The sequence below is a fragment of the Saccostrea echinata genome, unplaced genomic scaffold (assembly GCF_033153115.1).
Source record: "Saccostrea echinata isolate AGI-Se365-2 ecotype Australia unplaced genomic scaffold, CSIRO_AGI_Sech_v1 ptg000030l, whole genome shotgun sequence".
Taxonomy (NCBI): Eukaryota; Metazoa; Mollusca; class Bivalvia; order Ostreida; family Ostreidae; genus Saccostrea; species Saccostrea echinata.
In genome coordinates this window covers 25,346,232-25,365,108 of record NW_026889779.1, presented here as the reverse complement: position 1 = coordinate 25,365,108, position 18,877 = coordinate 25,346,232, and the positions used below count along the sequence as shown (strand labels likewise).

General features: G+C 33.1%; 2 protein-coding genes across 2 annotated transcripts; one reads left to right on the top strand and one right to left on the bottom strand.

The window, feature by feature from the left end:
• Positions 1 to 1,604: 1,604 nt before the first annotated feature.
• Positions 1,605 to 7,792, bottom strand: LOC133196610 (programmed cell death protein 5-like). The gene is made up of 5 exons (XM_061332474.1): positions 7,710 to 7,792; positions 5,590 to 5,701; positions 4,014 to 4,105; positions 2,605 to 2,676; positions 1,605 to 2,280 (listed from the first exon to the last, which is right to left on the bottom strand). The coding sequence occupies exons 1-5, from the start codon at positions 7,773 to 7,775 to the stop codon at positions 2,242 to 2,244; spliced, it is 381 nt and encodes a 126-aa protein (XP_061188458.1). The 5' UTR covers positions 7,776 to 7,792; the 3' UTR covers positions 1,605 to 2,241.
• A 215-nt stretch (positions 7,793 to 8,007) lies between these two features.
• Positions 8,008 to 16,274, top strand: LOC133196609 (cyclin-D1-binding protein 1 homolog). The gene is made up of 10 exons (XM_061332473.1): positions 8,008 to 8,103; positions 8,296 to 8,358; positions 8,498 to 8,577; positions 9,506 to 9,587; positions 10,802 to 10,895; positions 10,982 to 11,052; positions 11,814 to 11,890; positions 12,406 to 12,705; positions 15,908 to 15,954; positions 16,159 to 16,274. Exons 1-10 carry the CDS (start codon positions 8,025 to 8,027, stop codon positions 16,271 to 16,273), a joined length of 1,008 nt encoding a protein of 335 aa, XP_061188457.1. The 5' UTR covers positions 8,008 to 8,024; the 3' UTR covers position 16,274.
• The last annotated feature ends 2,603 nt before the right edge of the window (positions 16,275 to 18,877 follow it).

Genomic DNA, 18,877 nt, shown 5'->3' with positions numbered 1-18,877 from the left:
TCATTTTCTCATACTATAATTAATTTTTCGATATGAATGGGTCTTCGCTCCACCTTTTTGAAAGTTAATCCTCAAAGTTTGCACTGATAAAAATATACATTTTTTGGTTACCAAAAATACGGAGCAATGACCCACTATACCTTAAAAATATACTTTTATGACATAACATTCGCAGCTTTTCGAGAAATACCATAGGCAATCCCCAACTTTATTGTTAAAAAATATATATCTACTATACTATAATAGTATAGTAGATATATATTTTTTAACAATAAAGCTGGGGAGTGCCTATGAGAAATACTTGAAGTCCATTAAGTCAAGGGTCATATCACAAACATGATTTAAATGCCACACTTCATCAAGACTTGTGTAGTCTAGTGGTTAGCGTGCTAGTCTCGGAAGAAAATGATACTCAGGATTTTTATTGCTAGGGTTCGAACAACACGAATACCTCATTAATTTTTTTAATAAAAAAGAATACATTTTGCCAAGAAAATTTTCCTCAGAAAAGTTTTGTTTATCATAATTTCATAAATTTCAATAATGAGAACTTTACTCTAAATACTAAATTCACAAACTGAACACGATTTTTATATATCTGAAGCCATAGGCTTTCTGCACGCCATGTTCGCCCATCTCCTTTACATGATTTACGTGTTTTAATGCTTATTGGAGTTAGATTTTTAATAAATAAATTATAAAGACTAAAACATGACCTCAATGGGTAACAGGACGTTTCGCTCCTATTGACCAGTGGCGGATCCAGGAATCTTGTAAAGGGGGGTGGGGCGCGACCAGTTTGGGGTCGGAATAGGGGCCCATAGCCACACCAAAGAAAATTATTTATTAAATCTCATGTATATTTTGGACACAAAGGCAAGGGGGGGGGGCTGCCCGCTCCCTCTAAATCCGCCAGTATTGACAATACGAGCAGAGACCATTTGCCCTCAAGAGTTTTCGCGCCACTATAATTTAATGAAATATTATATATAAATATTAAGATGTTGATATCAGTTTACGTATAAAGTTTATATTGACTTTACTAAAAAATTAATAAAAATAAAAATTATCAAAGCTTCTTGATCTAACTTGATGTTAACTTTAATCTACAATATAGTTTGCTATCCAACTGAAGAACTTAAATGATATGCAAGTTTTCATTAATGCAGAATTCTATGTACATACATGTATGTCTATAATAAATGGCAATTGTCAGAAATTTTTCAAATGACATTCTAAATCTGAAAGGTGAAATTTAAAATTTTCTTATAATGTACAATGAACTGCAGATTGGAGTTTTCATGATGGATCCTAGATTTTTGAAATTTGTAGTGCAGCACCCTAAAAGTCAATAAGCTAGCATTTACACCTAGTTCTATAGTAGAACAGGGTTACCTTCGTACATATACATGTTGTTCAATGTGCAAAATATATCATCTTTTCAAACTCTCAGTTTTTGATCTGTTAATCTCCCAAGGAGTTCAGCAAACCCAACACCACTGGCTTGCAAACATGAGGATATATATAATTATGTTTTACATCTGAACTAGTTATCAAATGTCACTTTCATTCATAACAGTGGACAACAACACAAAAAGAAAAGATTGAAAGATAATAAATAATTTAATGGAACTGGATCAGATTCATTGGGTTTAACAACATGTAATAACTGACACTGTAAGATTGGCTGAGGTTTCATTCTTCCAGACTTTAATATGGACATGTAAAGATATAATAAAGCAAGTGGAACATTTCCTATAAACTCAAAAGCTATAGAATATTTCCTCGGCCAATAATTTTTGTAAGACATTTTCTCCAACCTCAAACCCTGTAAGACATTTTCTCCAACCTCAAAGCCTTTAGGACATTTCCTCCAAACTCAAAGATTGTAGGAAATTTCCTCCAGCTTCAAAACCTATAAGATATTTCCTCCAACTTCAAGGCCTGCAGGACATTTCTTCCAACATCAAAGCCTGTTGGACATTTTCCCTGACTTCAAAGTCAGAAGAATATTTCCTCTAAAGTCTACATAACATTTCCTCCTTCCTTTATGTCAGTGGGGCACTTTCTTTAACCTCAAAGCCAGCAGGACACTTCCTCTTACACTAAGTTCAGGTTTCTACACAGTGCAGTATTACACACTGCTGAATTATAAGCATAAAATATATATATATTTCTAAGCACACAAGTCACAAGAAGTCATTCAGAACTAGCATTTGATGACACACCAAATCTCTCACTCTAGTCTTCATCTGAATCATCCAGTCCTCTCCGTTTAAACTGTCAAAACATAAAAAAAAGTACCATCTTAAATTCTTCCAAAGTTGCATGTAACATCGGGCAGAAATTACCTATTTCAAATTTCTCTTATACATTAAAATACAAACAATGGTAAAAAGAGTTTTTTTATCAGTAGTTTTGCAATTTCTCTTCACTTTACAGTAATTTCCTTACAGTGCTCAATTTTGTGGTATAAATTATCATACATGTACAATACCTTCATGAAACCAGACCAAAAGTTTAGATAATCAGAACACCAAAGAAAAATCTTAATAATTTTTTTTTTTTTTACAGAAAACCTCTGACAAATTTCAACTAACTGACCTTCACAGTGGTTTTCTTGGCTGTCTGTTCTGAAACTCTTTCTAACAAACTTTTCAGTTGTTGTTCACCAATCTAAATGAGAAAGAAATGCCTACATTTTAATAAATTTGCTCAATATTAATATGTAAACCAAGTCACACATGCAGTTACTAGTATTCCATACTTTTGAAAGGGATGTCAAAATGGGAAAAAAAAAAAAAAAAAAAAAAAAAACGAATTAAAATCTAGAAAATGGGGCACATTTTTTAGTTTTTAATTTTCTTATCATATGTACATTATTGTACATGAGCCATCAAGGTACTATAAAACACAGTTACAGCAAACACGCTCATAATGAATTCATGATCAACATATTTCAAACTTAATATATATAAACTTATTGGATATAATTAACAAATTCAGGTTATTACAGACTGTATGAATAATTGTTCATCCCTGGCACTTCTGTATAGAGATGTTTTCCTGTACAATGCATGCTTGGTACACCACTGTTTGTTTTAGGGGGACAAATTAAACATTAAACACAGTTCTTATTAAATTCAATTACATGGGAAATTTTGTATGCAAATGAATCTAGAAAACTGAAAAAATTTACAGATGATCCAAATATGGACATGCAAGTTTGTTTGAATTAGTGAGTGACAATGAGAGTCAAATTTTGTATATCTGATGCAGAGCATACATCACACATAATTAAGTGTCCAAAGATGCACTGCTAGTTTGTAAGGACACCTCTTGAGATGAGCCAGGAATTACCAAGTAAATGATATATGTAAGCTTATGGACACTTGCTACAAGCAAAAAATCTGGAGGCACAGATTGGTATCTAACTTGGAACTTATCTTGGTAGTTGTTGATGATAAAATCAAATTCCTAAAATATCAAAGAAATTGTAGATTTTATGTTAAAAACCATGCCCCTTATAAATATTTGTTTTAAATCACTTCATATGATATTTATATAACATTACTCATAAAAACTTTGTGGTTAAAATCATAAATTTTTCTTATTTAAATATGAATCTGGTATCTATTTTCATGAACTTTAAAGTTTGCTAATAGCAATTAGCCGTGTGCTTATTAGAACAGAAAGATAGCAGATATATACACACTGACTTTAATAACACACGGTTGAATGTGGCAAGTAAAGGCTTAGAAATCTTGAGAAGGAAAGTTACAGATAAAATGGAAAGAACAGGTTTCCCGGGACAACCTTGAAATAGCTTTAGAAGAACAGAATTAGATGTAGGAGTATCATCAAAATCCTATTCTCCAGAAAAGGTGTGTAAGATAGAAAGAAAGGTTTAGAGGTTTTCATGTGCTGACAGATAAACCAATAAGTAATTACTATAGGACACCCACATATTGCAGCAAGGCTTGAAATAAAAAAAAAATGAAGATACTTTAAACCTTATTTTGAATTTGTCCTGTCTGTGCCATTTGACAGAGCATATTTTCCACCATTTGAGCTTTTTCTGGCTTAGCTACTGCTATTGTATTTACTGTAAAAGAAAAAATACATAAAGATCTGTTTAATTAATCAGGGTTCTCCACATTTGAAAATTTAACCATGGAGGGAGCTGTGCGAAGGCACAATGCAACCAAAAACACGAATGCATGTTAGACTTCCTAAACTTCATTAATCAATGATTGGTTACATGTAATTCACAAAACTTAACCACAGCAGCACAAAAAGTTGAAATAACCAATAATTGTTTAAGCTAAAAAATAAAGAAAAAAAGATTATGTATCTTACTCTACAAATGTGCCAAAACTGGTCCAAAACTGTAGAAATATTTTGAAGGAATTTCAAAATAAATATTTTGATACAGTAACCATGGCAACAGTATTCAAAAAATGATATACAGAATTGATGTTACCTGTTATATGAAACGTTTTATTTAAATATGACTAAAATTAATGAATTGGTAGTACTTTAAAAAAAAAAAGTTAACAGACACTCAAACAAATGAAAGCCGATATCCTACTAATGCCCAAGCTTTTTTAACTGCATGGTCTATGAAAACTTACTGGTGGCATGCATGGTAAAAGTAACTTTGTATAACCAGGGGCATAAATTTGCATAACTGTAATTTTGCTTTCTCTATTCTGTCCTTTTCTAAACGTTCTTTTTTCTACATATTGCATTTTCACCGAGTTTCCTCCATTGTTTATTCCTCCATGTGCCCCAGTGCTAAAACAGCGCCACGCGACGTTTCATAAAACGGGAGGTAACTCTAAAATTAAGACGATGATTGGCACTTACGTACATTTTATCAGAAAGATAATAAAGTCAATACTTCAAAACAAAGCATGAGGAATTAATTAAATACAAAGAATAGGAAATTTTGAAAGGGCTCTTTTTTTTCTGGGCATAGAAATCGGATGATTGTTGATTATCATGTTGTTAATTACTGCTCGTTATGTCATTTTTTTAAGATCTGTTATCGTATAGTGAACACGTTGGAATTTCTCGAAATTACATGTATGTGTATAAGATAATTAATTTTCAAGATATTGATCATCAGCTGATTGACTCTCCATTGCCACTCTTCACAGCATAGTCACCAATCAGCGACCGTGTTTGTTTAGCACAGTCCGCTTTCCCTCGAGGCATGCGAGATGCATGGCAGTCGTAGTATAAACACAATAAACTACTCGAGTCATTAAAAAGTAGGTGTAAATACTAAAATGCAGTAAAAATTTAATCATGGCGGCCACCGATTTTAACCATGGCGCAGCTCGTTTAACCATGGCGCACATAAATTTAACCATGGCGGGCCGCCATGGTAAAACCCCTTGTGGAGAACCCTGATTAATGAGCCTATAAACAAAGATATTGACATGGAAAAAAGTACTATAATTCATCATTTTTCCAGTTACATAAAACATATTCACAATAAAGTTGATAATTCAAAATGAAAGTAAAATTACATGTATTGTCTTGCTTCTTATGTTTATAAACTCTCTGAATAATTAATCTCACATCTAGCTCTGGCTTGTTGGTCTAAAACTTGGCTCAGGATAGAATTCTTCATGTCCTGCATCTGTCTGGCCTTCTCCTCTTGTTCTTCCTGGCCTTGTCGACCAGCTCCTCCCTATAAAAACAAAGATTTATATATAAGGTACCAAACTTGTCTTCTGATGTTTACTGTGAATTACAAAATACTAGTAGTATGTAGATCATTAGGGTATACTGTATGATCAGACAATTATAACAGTATGTTTTTAACTTTTTGGGGGCAAGTGAATGCAAACGTTGACTTGTACAAATGTAAAACCTGGTTGACTGAAATTTAAAACATAAATATTATGAATTCCTCAAGAAACTCAAAGATGCATGACATTTCCCTACGTTACTTTATTTCAAGAAATAGTCCTTGACAATATCATTACCTATGTTTTGGGGGGGGTTATTTTGAATTTGTCCCCCCCTCCCACGATATACTATAACAGAGATGACTGGAAAGCCATGCAGAGAAAAGAATTTCCAAAGTAATGTAAGATAAAGAATATATTTCTTTCAGAAATATGCACTTGCCCATTTGGACAAGTACATTGTTGATACTTTCACTTGCCTAAGGGGTTTTTATCATGTATCTAAATTTCTTAAAAATGAAACACTATTATATTCTTGAAACATATAATTATCGTTTATTTATGAAATAATGTTGAAAACAGTCGTAATTAGACGATAAAACGCCCGTAATATAGGGTCCTCTGAGTAAAAATCTCCACTAATTAGATCGGGGTCACATGGTACTGAAACATCATAGGTGTCAATGGTCAATAGAACTCGTAAAGCTTATCGTAAGAAAAAAAGATATTGAATAGATTTTAACACTAAATAAATAGAATACACAATATGGCCGGTTGAAATTTTGACATCGACTATATTCCTTTGGTTATGGACAGTCAATCTTTATGTATGAATATCTAGCAGAGAGAAATAACCAGAAAATATGCCGACAATTGGAGAGGTCACCGAAGACGAAGCCGTTCACACATCAGGACTTCAACTAAATAGAACGAGTTACTAAAGTTTAACTTCGTAAACATTTATAAATATGGGAATTTTAAATTCACCTTCATTATTATCTTAATTAATTATAAATAAATAAATCCTGTATATCTTCTATCTGTGCAGTGAATACCATGTACTAGAAATGACACTTCTTCAATGGCGCCGTACGCCATTACGAAGTTCACAACATTCCTACTAGATTCTGTGCAACTTTTAAAAAATGTGTGTTTGTCATTTATTATTTTTTAAAGGTATCTTTCCTTAATATATTTTATAGGATAGAAAAAATAATACGGATCGATCGGGCATAAACTATTCGCAGAAAAAGGCCCGCCTTTCATCTCTCGACCAAGTCCAGGAAATGTGGGGAAAAAATTCTTCCTTAAACCCTTCTTTTGTACATTTGTGCATCCTAACACCATAAATTATACCTTACCAGCTGTCAATTATCCAACTATCACTTAAATATTTTCTAACAGGTTTAATAGACACAACAAATGAGCCCTTTTGTATGCAAAATAAGTACTTCGCTTGACCAGGATTGACACCTATGACGTCAGAGCAATGGCGCGTAACATTGGCGATCAAAATATGCATATTGAGAAATTCAAACTTTGAATGGCTGAAACATCAAAAATATTAATTTTCTAGCAAAGATTTTTAAATATATTATTTTAATAGCATGTAAACTTTCCCATATCAAAAAATTTTGAGACGTGATAAAAACCCTTTAACTGAGATTTTACTTGTCTCAGGTAATCGGATGCCTATCCCTGAAGGAAGACATGAGATAAGAATTTATGCACGTGAATACGATTCTGGTGTTATATGTAAATAAATGCAATATTTTGTTTCATTAGTTTTTCTTCTTGGTAAAATCCACTGTGACTAAATAAGGGCAGTAGTCTACTTTACATATTCATATTAATGCATGTGTCATATAGCAAATTCTAGAAAGATCATAAATGTGTAACTGTGTATAATATACACGTGAAATATTAACACTTTGAAGTTCTTCTTTCAATTCTTTCTTCCATTTGAAGTATTTCATTACTCCTTATTTAGATGTGATGACATTTTACCCCATATTGGGACTGTAGTTGGGCCATTCTTTGGGCCCTCAGTGCCTCTAACTCTTCGTCCGCCATGTTTCTGTGAAAAATATTTAAAATCATGAACAAGAAGAATAAATAGTTCCGGAATAGTCTAAGTGCCAATGTCCTTGAAAAACATACAAACAATGAGAAAAGATTGCTTTAATCTAACAACAAGAACTTTTTTTAATATCCATGAAAGTCTACGTCTGTATTTACGTCCAAAAATCTAATTTGATTTTGCGGGATATAAGAAATTAGGTTTTTGGATTTTAGAAGTAAGTTCCGATGTAAACATCCGTTATGGCTGAAAACATACCACATGGATCACCTGTTGCCAATTTTCTACAAAATATTGACTTAGCAAGACGGCAAATCAGAGGTGATATAGCCAAGCCCACCATCATACTTTAATAGATATTTATTTAAGATTGATTGTAATGGAATTTTCTTTTAAATAATTTTAAATTTGTAATTACAAGAAACGGTTTACCAATCTATCTGTTAAACTGTTCTGTATTGAAAATTTTAACCAGCAATGATTAGCGTAAACAGATATGAATATGTATTAAAGATGAAAGCTCCTCACACCGAGAAGATGGAGAATTAAATGCTGACAAACTCTGGTCACGAATGGGTAAGGCCGATTTTGTGACACTTCAAATTCAATCTTATCTATCTCTTAGTCTCCATACACCAAGAAGTAACATTTTGAAACCAGTAAATTAATGTGAGTGTGTCACTTGCTTAATTCATATGATTAACTTTGTTTACAGAGAATGTATTTAAAATAATATCACATGAAGCCACAAAGATTTCCCTGGCCTTCAGCGGTAGCCCAGTACCATCAGAAAAGGTAACTTCTTCATGTAGTAAAGTGCAGTATCATTGAAGGACTACTGCCTTTTCATACTTTCCATGACCATTTAAGTGAAGTCAGGTCTGTAGTATACCTAAAGATCTACTCTCAAAAACTTTTATAGTGAAAAGATGCATTTTTCGACATTTTCAGAATCAATCTTGAATTCTCCTATATAATTTAGACTTAAATTAGCACACACATAAACTAATTTGACAATTACAAGTCAAATTTAGAGGGGGGAGGGGGGCAGGGGGACCCTATTGTGACCCAAAATTTAGTAAAGATGAATGATTTTTTTGGGGGGTAGAAATTGATTTTATTGTACATAAAATATACCTAAATTAACTCACAAAACTGATTAAAAAAATAATCTTAAAACCTTAGAGCTTTGCGACCGGGGCCCTTAAGGGCTTTGTCCTGGACCCACTAGGGACCTTAAGATGCCCCCAGGCTCCCTGGCCTGTTGGACTCCCTTTCTAGTAATTCTGGATCCACTACTGACAAAACAAAATATTATGAAGAAGATACATGTAGGGTATTGAAGATTTTATTTGAAATACATATAGAATTTAATAAAATCCAAAACAAATTACACTGTTATATGCATTCATTAAGAGAGTATATTCAATTTAAGCGAATTAACATAAAAAAAAAATCTCAAGTGACTTTGAGAACATGTTTAGAAATGTTTAAAAATTGTAAGAGGTCTATAAGACACACTGCAAAAGATTTAGCAGATTTCCTGTGTAATTCATGTTATGTATGGTAGAAATTACACGGATACTTGTACATGTCTTGGATGTGTGTTATAAAAATACTGTATAAAACATCCATACAAAGGTAGATTGAATGTAGCATGTGAATTTTTTATTTGTTTTCTCAGTAATAATTTTCTGATTATCTTAATGAAATTAATTTTTAGGAATGCACTTCACTGTTTAGCTCTGCAGAACAGGCAACATTGGCTCTTGTTTCAGTATTCTACTCCCTGCCAACATCACAAGGTTTGAACATTTTTCTTTAATCAGTAATTTAAGTCATTGTCATTTTTTTTAAATATGTTGCATATTTTTTTCTCTTGTCTCTCCTTCCATGTTTTTGATCAAAATTTTGTCAAGATCATAATTTGCAAATTATTTAAGTTATTGATTTGAAACTTAATGTAATATGTGCAGATTGTCACAGTATACCAGACTGACTGTACATGCCTCATGGTGTTCCAGATTCATTTCATTGTTATTTGTTTTCAGCATAAAAATTCAAAATGTAAAACTGTTAATAAATAGGGTTTAGTAGGGTAATTCTAGTGCTAGATGTTTTTATTTTCATATTTTGTATTTTTATGACTTTTTCACCTTTTCTATGTCCTGAGGAAGTGACAGGGCATCCCAAAAAATTAACAATTTTTATTGCTGGTACAATGTTGGTCATTTTTAGAGCTTTATATAATTTTCCATATGTGACCTTGTATCTATTTAGTAGATCCGACGCATACATATGTACATGTAGGATATACAGTGTTGTTGGTTTTTAGTGCTCTCTCTCTCTCTCTCTCTCTCTCTATATATATACATGTATATATCAGAAAGTTACTTGACACATATGTATATATATATATATATATATTATATGTAAATGCCAATGCCACAATTTTTGATATCAGCACTATATTGAATGTCAAACGTTTTGCCATTAAAGTTCCAAATTTAACAAATATTAAAGAGGAAGTCTTCTTCTTATTTGATTAGAAGGCATTTTTTAATTTAACTGAATAATGTGAATAGAAAGAAAGATTCTTAATAGGAATGTGCTGGTTATTTTTCTTTTGTATTCATAACAAAGAGGGAGAAAAACAAACTATAGAATAAAAAATGTTTTTGAAATTCAGTTCAAATTCAGAAGTTCAGAATCATGGATAGCACTTTTGCAAAATGTTGAGGGAATAATAAGAAAACAGCTAAGATTTACAGTAAATACTCAACATTTCAAGTTTTATTTTTTTTTTTTATGCAAGAGAAAATTTTAGAACTTGCATTCACTATTTTGGAGGCCTGTCTGATATCTGTCCAGGATTAGCCTGTTTATATTTTTGAACACTTACAGTGAACATATGTTTGGTGTCCAAAGCAATTTATGGATCAACTTTGAATTATATACTGAACAGAAACTTTTTATGCATTTAAATTTTTAAAACATGTAGTTTTTTTTGCTGTTATAGGTTTGAGGTTAAAGAAATCAACAAAAGAAGCCATACTCTCCCTGCTTGACAGTCTGAGGGAGCTTATATCCAGTATCCACGAGGGATGTCGGGGGTAAAGGAAACTCTAACTGGCTTTTCTGAAAACTTGAATTTTTGTTCTTGTAAATGAGAGTGTTTATTCTTCTTTAAATCTTACAGTAACCAGCAACAGCTGCAGTCAACAGGAGCTGTTTGGCAGGATGCTGATGTCTTCTCTACAATTCCAAAGAGTAAGGAATATTCTAAAATTATCTCTTTATCTCTTATGATTGCTATATATTCTACAGCTAGTTAAAATGACTTTGGAGATCCCAAGAATTGAGGGTTTTGAGATAAAAAGTTGTTGATATATCATTAAATAAACTAAAATATGAAGATAACAAACAGTAAGCATGCTCAAAAGTGGAATTAAATGTATACATGAATTGTGAGCAGAGCCAACATGGATCTCTGAAAACGGGTGCAATTAGGTTCCAAGGAGGCGTAAACATCCCTTTACGAGTCATTCCCAGGTTACTATAAGCCCTGTGCTGACCAAACTTACATGAATGATGTGTCTATAGGGATGCACACTATCAGGCTTTGTTCAGATGCTGAATCTTACTGAATTTTTGCAGATGATTGAACAGAGAAAGTTACTGGAACAAGTCCATTCACAAGTAACTACACATGTACCACGGGTAAATATCCTACCCAGACCAGATTTGCATAAATGTTGCTTCTAGGTATGCTCATCTCCAGAATATTTGTTTAGTGTGAGACTTTGTCTTACTAAAACAGAAAACTTGTTGATGTTAGCCATTTTACTTTAGATTAATATATATGTTTATGCTTTATAGGTACTGTATTTTACATTTTTTTTCTTGAGTGATATAATGGGAGTCAATATCTTTACAGAGTAATTATAGGGGGGGGGGGGGGTATTAACAGTCATCAAGCTGATTACAAGATTTATACCGGTAGTTATAATTTCATTTTCCTCTCTCATTAGATAACAAGGAAGCTGTTATTCACGAATTGAAAATATCCTCCCAGCTGATCAGGGACGCTTTAACAGAGCTAGAGCAGGTAGGTGGGTGATGGGAGTGTACCGTAGATATAAATATCTTTGTTGAATACATAGACAAGCTAGCAATCAAATGGTTCAATAATTATATGTTTGTGTTGATGTAAAGGTGCATGAAGTAATTAACTCTCTTAGCTATCATTAAAAGTAGAAAACCTATCATGTACCTTAAATTACAATTAATACATGAAATTCAAAGCTGTCAATTTCTGTCAAAGCTGTATATACTGTTTCTATAACAGCTCAAATTTCTTTTTGTGAGAGCAATGTATGACTTTTCTATTGTAAAAAAAAATAAATATTAACAGTCAGACTTTGATGTCTTGAACTTATTGAAATTATCAAAACTGTAATGAATATTAGTATTGATTTCATAGCATTAGAAGTCCATGATACTGATTCACTTTAACATATCCTTGGTTTTCAACACAGTAATGTCTTAGATAAAGTTCTCTCTATCTTTTATTGAGAAATATCAAAGTTCTACTGTGCTTTATTTTCCACTCTAACATTGTAGGCAATTGAGGAGGGTGGTTCTTCTGATGGACTCTTTGGATCAGAGGGGGAGGAGGAGGGTCCACAATGGACAGAATTGGACAAAACTGTAACTAAACCCTGCGTTGGCCTCATCAAAACCACCAAATCACTGCTAAAGAAAACCATGGAATGTGTCCAGACAAATGGACAGACACAGCAGTCTACAGAGATTCAGGAGCTAGACAAATTGGCAGACCTAGCGGAGAGACTGAGCCCCGCTGTGGACGACCTGATTTTGGACTTGTATCCTCCAATGGTCAGGGAGAACGTTCAGGAAAAGGTAACAATAAGTTCAATAATCCATTTGGGCTTTGGTACCATCTGTCAGACATATTAATGCTGAAAAGTAACTACTTTTATCACGTTTCTTTGTTTTCTGATTTAATTTAATGCCTATGTACACATACAAAAACCTTCAAAATACATGTACATGAAATTGGAAAGCTAATTTTAAGTAAATATATTAATTAATCTTAGTGATCTTTTCTGATTGGTGTTTCCATCATCTATTTTTTAAGGTATTAAACTCTTTTTCATCAAACTTGCCAAACAGTCTCATCTTTTATAATCACAACCATCATTATGTTGTTGTACATTCAGTTTATTTCAATTAGGGGCCTTCAATGATTTCTTGTTAAGAACATTACAAAGGTACAAATCTGCAAATTAATATGCAAGCAGTCTCCGCTATCATAGATTATGCATGTAGTTTAATTAAATCATGGTCTTTTAAACTACTATAGATCACTAAATTTTTGCGATGCCTTATTTTGGCAAAATATACAGGGGGCAGTAACATACTATGTGTGATTTTATGCAATCACTATATATACAAAAAGGAAAAGGGAACCAACGTTAGCCTGAATTTACATTGGGTCAATCTAAAAAATACTGTGTTTCTTTCAGGAAATACCTTGCAGCCAATAACATAACAAATGGAATCATAAGCAATAATTTTTCTTTAATAAAAATGTAACCTCATTCATTTATATAGCATTTAAGTAAGGTTACATTAACTTGATATCCAGTTGTGCAAGTTGATGTACTTTAAGTTGTCCACTAAAACGAGGAAAAATTCGCACATTAAATCCAGTTTTGAAGTCTTTCCAAAGCTGGAAAACGCAAACTATAAATTTAGCTTTCACTATAATCATCTTTCTCTTTTGATATTTGCAATGAAAACATCACATCTCTCTGATTTAAAGAATTATGGTGGCTTTCTTGGTACACAGAGAGGCACAAGCCAAGAACAGACATTTTGGGGAACCCCAGGCAAGTTGGAAGGCGAAAAGTGATTGGTCAAAAATGTACTAGAAAAACTTTGACCAATCACATCCCGCATGAAATCTTGGATGGAGTGCTGAGAGAAATTAGTGGACCACTTAAACTACATCAATTTGCATGACAGGATATTGTGTTTTTGAAACATGGCTTAAAAATTTTGTAAATGATCCTGATAATATTTTTATTAAAAAATAATTACTGCTGAATGATTCCAGTCATTATTTCACTGGCTGCAAGGTATTTTATTGAAAATACGGAGAGTTTTTCAGTTTGACGCAATGTAAATTCAGACTCATGTTGGTTTCTTTTTATGCCCCCGTAATCGAAGATTCGGGGGCATATTGTTTTTGCCCTGTCCGTCCATCTGTCTGTCTGTCTGTCTATCTGTCTAGCTGTCTGTTTGTCCGTAAAAACATTAACCTTGCCCATAACTTTTGATTAGTTGGAGCTATGGCTTTCATATTTCACATGTGTATTCCTTGTAACAAGACCTTTCTTTGGGTACCATCACATTTGACCTTTTGACCTTGGATTTTGACCCACTTTTGCAAAATTTTTTGAGACTTTAACCTTGGCCATAACTTTTGAACACTTGAAGCTTGGGCTTTCAAACTTCACAAGTGTATTCCTAGTGAGAAAACCTTTCTTTGGATGCCAACATCTTTGACCCTTTGACCTTGAACTTGGAATTTGACCTACTGTTGAAAAAACCTTAACCTTGGCCATAACTTTTGAATAGTTTAAGCTAGGTCTTTTATACTTTGCATGTGTACTCCTTTTGACAAGACCTTTCTTAGCATACCAACAATTTTGACCTTGGCCTTGGAGTTTGACCTACTTCAAATTTGAAAAATTTATCCTTGGTCATAACTTTTAAACAGTTAGTGCTACAGTTTTCAAACTTCACATATGCATTCCTTGTGACAGAACCTTCCTTCAAATACCAACAACTTTGACCTTTTGACCTTGACCTTGGAGTTTGACCTATTTTTGAAAAACTTTAACCTTGGCCATAGCTTCTGAACAGTTGGTGTGAGGGCTTTCGTACTTCACATATGCATTCCCTGTGACAAGACCTTCCTTTAGATACCAACAACTCTGACCCTTTCACCTTGACCTTGAAGTTTGACCTACTTTTGAAAAACTTTAACCTTGGCCATAACTTCTGAACAGTTGGTGTTAGGGCTTCATACTTCACATATGCATTCCCTGTGACAAGACCTTCCTTTAGATACCAACTCTGACCCTTTCACCTTGACCTTGGAATTTGACCTACTTTTGAAAAACTTTAACCTTGGCCATAACTTCTGAACAGTTGGTGTTAGGGCTTCATACTTCACATATGCATTCCCTGTGACAAGACCTTCCTTTAGATACCAACAACTCTGACCCTTTCACCTTGACCTTGAAGTTTGACCTACTTTTGAAAACCTTTAACCTTGGCCATAACTTTTGAACAGTTGGTGTTAGGGCTTCATACTTCACATTTATATTCCTTGTGACAAGTTCTTCCTTTGGATACTAACGATTTTGGCATTAACTGTGACCTTGGAGTTTGACCTACTTTTAAAATTTTTAACATCGGCCATTACATTTGAATGTTGTTGCTAGGGCTTTTGGATTTCATGATCATGTGTATCACTTGTGACAAGAACTTCACTAGAGCACCATTTGACCTTGACCTTGCCATTTTACTTCCTTTGAAAAAACTTTAACTTTTCAACGGTTTGTATTAGGGCTTTCATATTTCTCAGGTATATTCCTTGAGACAAGACCTTTCTTTGGGTACCAACATTTTTATTTCTTGACCTGGAGTTTGACTTGCATTTAAGAAACTTTAATCTTCTCCATAAGCTGCCAGACGGGGCATCAGTGTTTCACAAATACATCTTGTTCCTTTTTGTTTATATGGTGATGACATAAAATCAAGCAAAGTATGTAACGGGCCCTTGTGGCGAGATAGGTATTTTGGTAGTTATAAGAGATAAAATTTTCGTGAGCAAACGTGTAATTACACAAAAATAAGTTTTCATGAATAAAAAGTGGTTTACAATAAATGAGTCTTATCTAAATTTTGGCGAGTCTACCTTTAGACTAGCCATGTGCAGAGGGGTAATATGTTCTGTGTAAAATAATAAGACACACAAGTTTACTTGTAATTGGATGGTGTTGGTTCTATAGCCTTTCTTCTTTTATAGGGGAAAACCTTGTACGACACACAGAAGACAATTTTAGAGTTTCTAAGGTACTACATCCCGAGCATAAGTATGAAATTTTAAACAAGTTTTGAATCATATAATGAGAAGATTGAATGCCCTTGTCTTTTCATTTTAATTGAACATTGCAGCCAATGATAGTTTTGCTTTCTCTGTCTTTTCACATTGTTCTTATTTTACAGACTTTCACCAATAGTATGCAAAGTATGCTACAGATTCCTCTTTTTTTCCAGATCAGCTCATATGACAGGAGAAAATGAACAAAAATGGCTGGAATTTTTATTGAAAGCAAATCAGCATAATTATGAGAATATTTTAAAATCATCTGATGACAATTTTACCAAATAAACATATTAAAATAAAAAAAACTAAGATGCTCAGGAAATGTTATTTAGAGTGCAGTGATTAAATCAGGTAATGGCATGACTAGTGCAGATTTAATAGTAGAATTTTACTTTTATGAAATGAGTCAGCAAGTTTGAAACATAAGAAAACTATGCTTTCTTTTTGGCATTACTTATAATGAACATCCCAAATTAATGAGTTAGAGTGTCTATTGTACTGATGCAGTGTAGCATCGGATTTCTTCAAATCATGTCCTTCAAAGGTATGGTGGGGTCACAATAAAGGGTGTTAAAGTTAAGACCTATGTATATGAGTTTATACTGTTTTTAGTGCTAAATACAATACTATGTTAGAATTAATTAATTTAACTTTTTCCCTTACTCTTTGGCTATAATTGAAGCATTTTCATGGCATTCAATTTGAAATCATTTGAAAAGTAACCCCAATACATCTGTACCTATATTTAGTAAAAAAAAATGATTTAAAGAAGAACATATACTAGTAACTGATATCTTTCTGCTAGACTGTAGGCAATCTGGATACCATCTTCACTAGCCAAGGGTGATGATCTGCTCCTCTCCTCTTTTCAAATGAGGAGAGGAGCAGATCATCACTCTTGGCTAACGAAGATGTCTGGATACATTTTCTTTTATTTGGAAAAAAAAGAAACATTTTTATAACTTTTTTCATTTTTATTGAAAATGACAGTTAAAAACAAGCATTCTGAGAGTATTGCATGAGCAATACTAGTCCCCTACTGGCAAGTGTAATCTGGTTACCGTTAAAAAATGCCATAATTCCGTCAAAAATCATTGAAGTGGAACGAAATGCAAACTTGATCTATAAGTAATCAAGGTAAAGTCACATACCAAAAATCAGCTCAATATCTCCAAGCGTTTAGAGAAAAAATCACGGAAAACCCTTAAAAATTGAAAAGGTCGTAATTCCATCAAAAATCAATGAAGCGGAACAAAATGCAGCTGATTTTGAGCTGATTTTTGCTATGTGAGTGTATCTTGATGAGTTACAGATTAAGTTTGCATTTCGTTCCGCTTCATTGATTTTTCGTTTTTCTCATTATGACGTCAGAATACATAAGGGCCCTTTTCGCATGGGACGGCGATAAACGTGAAGGTGAAAAATTAAATCTCAGTTATAACAAAATTTTCTTTGATATTTCATCTAACATTAAAGCATACTTAATGTAAAATCTCCAAAATTTGCAAAGATCTCACAAAGATTGAAATTGTTTGCCTATGAAATGGCATACACACACTAAAGAGGGCAAAAAGGATCATTTTCTCTTACTATAACATATTTTTTTTAATATGAGTGGGTCTTTACTCCATTTTTTGAAAGTTTATCTTTAAAGTTTTTGTAAAAATATAATCTTCTTGGTTAACAAAAAGATGGAGCAAAGACCCACTATACTTTAAATATATACTTTTATAACACAGCATTCGTATATTTCCGAGAAATAGTTAAATCCGTTTAGTCAAGGGTCATATCACAAACATGATTTAAATGCCACTCTTTATCAGGAGCAGTGTAGCTTAATGGTTAGCGTGTTAGACTTCAATGAAAATGATACTCAGGATTTATTGCTCTAGTTCGAACCCCACGAATAGCACATTATTTTTTAGTAACAGAATAAATTTTACCAAGATTTTTTTTTTACTCAGAAAAGTTTTGTTTATCACAATTTCATAAATTCCAATAAAGATAACTTTACTCTATATACTAAATTCACAAAATGAATATGATTTTCACATATCTGAAGCTATATAGGCATTCTGCACACCTTGTTCACCCATCTCCTTTATTTCTAAAACTGTGTAACACATGTAACTCAAACTTTATAGACTTCTCATGTAGGGAGAGGGCGAAATAAGTTTTAAGACATGGCCGTAGGAACCGGGGGGGGGGGGGCGTGCCCCCCCCCCCCCCCCAATAATTTTGCCGATATATAGATTACTACAGTAAACATACATACTATAAGCTTGTGCCCCCTCAATAAAAATGTCTGATGACCTGATGTCTGAAATCCTTGGACCCGGGGTGCATATTCGGGGGAATGGGGGGTTCCTGTGCACAAGCATCTGGTGGTAAGTCTATGTGATCAGTAAACGTGAGATATAAACGAACCTGACTTCGAGACCGTAAACTGAGAACAAACTTAAGTCAAAATTTTATTTTTGAACATCTTGAGTTTCATTTGATATACATGCTTAAAAATATGCAGGTTTGTATTAATAATGGTATTCAAATTTACATAAATGATGAAATTTGATTTTCATTATCAAAAAAATTTCAAAAAGTTATATTGATCTGAAATTTTGACAGAAATCTATTTTCTGTTTATGGTCTTTGGGCCTGGCACCGTGTCAGAATATACCGATAAAGCTCATATACGTCTGCCCCATTGTATATTTTATTTTATAAAAAAAAATCTGACAAGCTGATTTTTTTATTTAAAAGAATTCAATTTTTAAACTCGAACATTTTTAAAGGAAATCCTGAATGCAGACATAGTCAACAAAACAGGTATAATTAACCTTAAAATAATTTGTTGGATTGATTCTTTTTTTTCAAACTCATGATGATAGA

Bases quoted from the DNA above. Each gene is read 5' to 3' on its own strand.
- LOC133196610 (XM_061332474.1), bottom strand. From the start codon at position 7,775: ATGGCGGACGAAGAGTTAGAGGCACTGAGGGCCCAAAGAATGGCCCAA. The intron at 4,106-5,589 runs GTGAGATTAATT...TTTCTTTTACAG, and splicing joins CCAACAAGCCAGAGCTAGAT to TAAATACAATAGCAGTAGCT. The intron at 2,281-2,604 runs GTCAGTTAGTTG...ATGTTTTGACAG, and splicing joins CCAAGAAAACCACTGTGAAG to TTTAAACGGAGAGGACTGGA.
- LOC133196609 (XM_061332473.1), top strand. From the start codon at position 8,025: ATGGCTGAAAACATACCACATGGATCACCTGTTGCCAATTTTCTACAA. The intron at 9,588-10,801 runs GTTTGAACATTT...TTGCTGTTATAG, and splicing joins CTCCCTGCCAACATCACAAG to GTTTGAGGTTAAAGAAATCA. The intron at 10,896-10,981 runs GTAAAGGAAACT...TAAATCTTACAG, and splicing joins ATCCACGAGGGATGTCGGGG to TAACCAGCAACAGCTGCAGT.